The sequence below is a fragment of the Colobus angolensis genome, unplaced genomic scaffold, assembly GCF_000951035.1.
Source record: "Colobus angolensis palliatus isolate OR3802 unplaced genomic scaffold, Cang.pa_1.0 Scaffold111, whole genome shotgun sequence".
NCBI classification, from domain to species: domain Eukaryota; kingdom Metazoa; phylum Chordata; class Mammalia; order Primates; family Cercopithecidae; genus Colobus; species Colobus angolensis.
Genome location: NW_012112142.1, coordinates 5,468,866 through 5,474,928, shown reverse-complemented (window position 1 = coordinate 5,474,928; position 6,063 = coordinate 5,468,866). Strand labels below are relative to the sequence as shown.

Here is a 6,063-nt window from a genome sequence, read left to right as displayed (position 1 = left end):
TTTCCCAGCACCATTTATTAAATAGGGAATCCTTTCCCCATTTCTTGTTTTTGTCAGGTTTGTCAAAGATCAGATGGCTGTAGATGTGTGATATTATTTCTGAGGGCTCTGTTCTGTTCCATTGGTCTATATCTCTGTTTTGGTACCAGTACCATGCTGTTTTGGCTAAACCATAATTTCTAATCTTGTGGCTAATGTTAGCCCTACAAAGGCAATCTAGTCCCCAGGCAAAAAGGAGGTTTGCTTTGGGGCAGGGCTGTTTCTATAGCTTTGGGAGAAACTATAAACTAAGTTTCTCTCAAAGGTAGTTCAGCCTACTCCCAGGAATGAACAAGGATAGCTTGGAGGTTAGACACAAGATGGAGTCGGTTTAGTTAGATCTCTTTCACTGTCTCAGTCATAATTTTGCAAAGGCAGTTTCACTCATAAATTGGGAATAAAGTGGAAGTTAACAAGCCAAGGTAAATGGAGGTAGAGTGATCAGTGTAGACATACATCATAAGAATGGCTGCATTGCCCCCTATGCAGTACAGGACCATTTGTACGATATCCTGACAAATTTTGTCTCTATTTACACCCTTGAAATGACAGGGAGCTACCTGCCTTTTTAAAATAATAAGCTACTAATGTGTTCATTTGACAAATATATATTGAGCACCAAGTACATGCTAGTATAAAGAAATACCCTAGTGCACAGAACAGCCATAGACCTCATGCAACTTACAGTTTGGTTAGGAGAGTTAGGAATTAAATGAAGACACAAATACATAGTTACTTGTTTCAGGAAATGCAATGAAGGAAGAACAGGAGACCATGAGAGAATAGTAATGACAAATTAATGTAGATTGGTTATCGGGGAGACAGATTGTACTCAACTCTGAAGGCAACAAAGACAAATGGGCATTTATAACTAGAGCATGTTGAGGGTCAGTGAATGCAGAATTACGAAGAGGGGACATCAGGGCTAGGAGGATTCTCACTAAACTGACTGAAGAGGATTCTTGCTAAAGGCAGACCAAGGCCTTAGTCATCAAGGGTGGGGGCTGAGGAATTTGATCAGATGTCAAAGGTGATCAGATATCAAAGGGGGCTGGGGAATGATTTAGCAAGATTCTTTTAAACTGATTGACACTCAGGACAAGGACAAGGCCCAAAGATGAAGCCAAGTTGAAAAGAGGCATCAGAGGCTTGTCTAAAGTTTGGTAAATGGGAGTCTTTGTCAAATGAAAAACCATTTATAGGATGTTATGCAGAGAACTGGTATCTAAATTTCATTTTCAAAGATTACTGTGTTTTTTGTTTTTTGTTTTTGAGATGGTCTTGCTCTGTCACCTGGGCTAGAATACAGTGGCATGATATCTGCTCACTGCAACCTCCACCTCCCCAGGTTCAAGCAATTCTCATGCCTCAGCCTCCCAAGTAGCTGGGATTACAGGCGTGTGCCACCATGCCCAGCTAATTTTGTTATTTTTTTTTTTTTTGTAGAGACAGAGTTTTGCCATGCTGGCCAGGCTGGTCTCAAGTGATCCGCCTGCCTCGTCTCCCATAGTGCTGGGATTACAGGTGTGAGGATGGCTTGAGCCCAGGAATTTGAGTCTAGCCTGGGCAACATAGTGAGACCACAACTCTACAGAAAATTTAAAAATAGCTGGGTGTTGGGGCACACACCTGCAGTCCCAGCCACTCAGGAGGCTGAGGTGGGAGGATCACTTGAGCCCAGGAGGTCAGGAGTGGCCTGGGTAACATAGTGAGACCCCATGTCTACAGCAAATAAATTAGCCAGGTGTGGTGGTATGCAGATGTAGTTCCAGCTATTCAGGAGGCTGAGATGGGAGGATCACTTGAGTCCAGGAGGTGGAGGCTGCAGTGAGCCATGTTCACACTACTGCACTGCTATTTAAATGAGTCGTTGAAATTCTAAGTTTTTTTTTCTTTTGCAGAGTATTGCTGTTTAGGTGCAAATTAGGTGTATTACAGTACACAGTTGTCAGACCTTTCACCACCATCGTTGCTTTGTAAGTACTCGGATTTTATATGAACTTTTTTTTTAATCCTTGTGCTCTTATGTGGGAACAACTAAGTAGAAAACATAGTGTTAATGTGCTTATTTATAATGCAGGTCTAATCTGTTGTAAAAAAAAAAAACTATATAGAAATTCACTCTATTAAAATAAATAACATGACCATTTATAGGCAAAGAATCACCACAGGGGTCTTCTAAATATTTACCTCCTCTCTAGAGCTAGTTTGTTATAAAGCACTTTGAAGATTAAAAAATAAATAAATAAACATACTTTCTTTTTCAAATACATAGCTTTACAGAAACCCTACTGCATGAAGTTAAAGTATGCTACTTTAGGTTAATTACAGTTTTGTTTTCTACATAGTTAATTTAGAACATATTAGAAGTACTCTAAGACAGAAGTCATATTTTCTTTTAATACATTCTGTCAAGGCTTGGAATTGAGGTAAAATGGGGTATCATTAAGCTACCTGGCAGAACTATTCCCTAAAAGTTCAAGAACATCAAAGACTTTAATGTCAATAGATTACATGTTTTATCTCTTAGTTGTTAGTAACATTTTGCATGCTCACAGAGGAAAAGTGGAAAGAAATACCAGTGAAAGAATTCTTTATTCTGCCTTTGAGCTAGCAATTATTTAGCCATTTAATTATGAAGGCATGCTTTATTTCCCTGCAGCTTAGAAATTGGGCAAGACTATAACAATACTGATGGTAGTACTTACTTGAGGGGATCTGGGTCTTTCATAAAATTTACCTCCAAGACAACTGAGGGGAAAAAAATTAACAACTACAGTTATATACACCAGCATTATATTATGTTTAACAATCAAGCTTTCCCGAAGTTAGACTGCATAGTTGTTTTTTTTTAAATTTAGTACTCTTTCTAGTTAAGTGTTATGTGTCTTATTTGGGATTTCCTTCAAGTTGAAGGAATAATCATATAATAACATTTCTAGAAAAAATGGGTTTCTTTCATTTTTGAACCACCTCTAGATCCAAAGTCAAGTGATTGTCAATGGATCTCTCAAATAAACTGACGTCTAAATTCTCTATGTCCAAAGTCAAGTGATTGTCAGTGGGATCTCAAATAAACTGACTTCTATAAGTACTGCTATTGCTGTATTTTAAAGTACAATTTTGATTTAGTTAATCATAGAGATATCTCATCTTTACTATTTTTAGAATCTGTGAGCTGCTTGGTATATATGATGAAGGGAACTTTAGCTTTTCAAACGCTTGGACTTATTTGGTTATAATAAACAACATGTCACAGTTGGTAAGTAAAATGTTTACTTTTCTTAAAATGTACTAAATTCGTATCTTCAACTAAATTTCTTTAGACAAAGTTTCTTCTTTAGGATAAGGCTTGCTTCTTTTTAATCTTCCTATAAATTAAATCTGAAATTTAATTTATAGGAAGACTTGAAAAAAACTTTAATATACATCTTAATACATATATAAAAATATAATAATGTCTTTGTTAATTATTTGGCAATTTATACCCTCACATGTTGACCATGTTTGTTCATTTATTTGTTGCTCATTGCATAGCTGTATATCATAAATAAAAGCACAGTGCTACATAAAATAAATACACACACACACACACATATACTGAACATATTCAGAAGAGAAAATATCAAATTGATATTTGACAGTACACGGTTTGAATGAAAATGCGAGAATAAAATTGTCTGTTATCATATATATTTGGAGTTAAAGGAAAATTGAGAATGCCAAGTTTAGAAAAATGGATGATGTTCTAGAAACTTTAATGTTCCAAAGACCTATGATGTAATGTTCTATTCGATCTTAGGAGCTTAAAAAAATGTGCATTTTTTAAAAATTATTTGGCTAATGCTGTCAGCAAAATAATTTAGATGCAGTGGTATGCATGTTTGGTATTAGAGCTTTATAATAAAAATTAAATGTCCATGTAGCCAAAGCTTTCCCACATGTTCATCCTCTTTGGAACCAGTAATTGTGTTTCTGGGAATGTATTCTAAAGAAGTGTTCAAAAGTATGTTTGCCTAAAGTATCTTAGTATATAAAGCCTATTACTTGTAAATAACAAAAGGCTGAAAGCAATCCAAAACCCAATGATAGGGACTAGTTGAATGCACTGTGGTCTTTCCATTGGCCAAAATATTAGGCAGTTATTAAAAAAAAGCCTGATGAAACATATAAAAGTTATGTATTTTAAGTGGAAAAAACATTAGGCAATAAAATTTTATAATTAGTTCATGACAGTTATTTAAAAACTGGCTTATGTGTACAAAGGATGATTGGAGACCATGAATCACTTTATTCTTTCTTTCTTTACTGGTTTCATATTCTAAAATACTTTACATTAGCATTTTATATAATTTTAATAGGGAAAAGTGAACTTTCAGGAAAATTTATTGTTATTCAGCACTACACTAGGTTATTACAGATTTCTAAAAATAGTTAATAAGTCTTGTTCATTTTAAAAAAATAAATCTAGCTGAACTTCAAACACACTGCCGTCAGGAAAAACTGTTCAATTCTTTATATTCAGATTTCATAGTCACAAATTTTATTGAAATTGGACTTGTTTAATGAGTTACCTTAGTTACATAGGACAGACTGGGTAATAAGCTAAAGCCTCATAAAATGAGTGATCATTTATGTTTAAAAGCCATTACAGATGGTTTTTTTAAATTTGGCTGAACAAGAGCCATTTCTTCCATTTATGTCAGTCATTTGTTTATTGTTCCCTTTATGGAACCCAGGAAGTGAACACTTAAAAACATTTTTAGGGATGTTGTATATAGTATATATTCATCTGTAGTAAACTATAAAAGCTTGTTAATCTAAAAATAGAATAATAAAGCCTAGAAAAGTTTGCCTGAAACATTACTCTGTACCAGGTCTCTGTTATATAACTTTAATATTTCTATTACCATATCTATTCTTATTTAACAAGTTTAAATGTTAATCTTGTTTCTAGTTTGCCATGTATTGTCTCCTGCTATTTTATAAAGTGCTAAAAGAAGAACTGAGCCCAATCCAACCTGTTGGCAAATTTCTTTGTGTAAAGCTGGTGGTTTTTGTTTCTTTTTGGTAAGTGTTACTTTCTTTTAAATGTTCTCATTTTTTGAAAGGCAATAAAAACCGTTGATTACGGAGGATTTTTAAACATAGTCTTAATGCGGATGATAGATTAAAATGTCTCTACTTATCTTTTAAAAAGTTCATCCTTTTAGCCCTTCAAGGATTTTCAAAAGAAATAATTAGATGGTCACTGTAACATTTATATGAAGAAAATAGTTTGAGACAACCTAAATATGTCAATACTGGAATAATTATTAAAATAAATCATGGCACTGTCATATAGTAAAATACTATGGAGTTTGGAAGAAAGCATGATGTAGAATATTTAATTATATGAGAAAATAATCAGTAAATCTTTTTAAAACAGAAGGTAAAACTATACATAGTTCAATATAGTAAAGAGGGCCAGGCACAGTGGCTCACGCCTGTAATCGCAGCACTTTGGGACGCTGAGGCAGGTGGATCACCTGAGGTTGGGAGTTCCAGACTAGCCTGGCCAGCATGGCTAGTCTCTACTAAAAACACAAAAATCAGCTGGGCATGGTAGCAGGCTCCTGTAATCCCAGCTACTTGGTAGGGAAGGCAGGAGAATCGCCTCAACCCGGAAGGCAGAGGTTGTGGTGAGCCAAAATCACGCCACTGCACTCAGCCTGGGTGCCAGAGTGAAACTCCGTCTCAAAAAAAAAAAAGGAAAAAAATTTAGTAAAGAGGTGGGTAATAGGGGTCCTAGAAAAAAATACACCAAATTTAACAAGTTAGAAATAATACAAAAGAGGAAAAAGAAAAATCCCTGAAATCCCACCACCCAGAAAAGAATGATTAACATTTTGGTAAACCTGTGTCACATAAAACTCCAGAGAAAGTTTCATGCTATAAAAATTTGTGGGCCGGGCGCAGTGGCTCAAGCCTGTAATCCCAGCACTTTGGGAGGCCGAGACGGGTGGATCACGAGGTCAGGAGATC

The 6,063-nt window shown here is 35.3% G+C and overlaps 1 protein-coding gene across 1 annotated transcript in view; it reads left to right on the top strand.

Annotated features, from left to right (window-relative positions):
* TMEM184C (transmembrane protein 184C) overlaps positions 1-6,063 on the top strand; it is a 21,064-nt gene that overhangs the window by 11,807 nt on the left and 3,194 nt on the right. Inside the window, exons 5-7 of the mRNA XM_011956713.1 lie at positions 1,941-2,015; positions 3,208-3,301; positions 4,997-5,109. Coding sequence (XP_011812103.1) covers positions 1,941-2,015; positions 3,208-3,301; positions 4,997-5,109 — 282 coding nt within the window. The remainder of the gene's footprint in view (positions 1-1,940; positions 2,016-3,207; positions 3,302-4,996; positions 5,110-6,063) is intronic.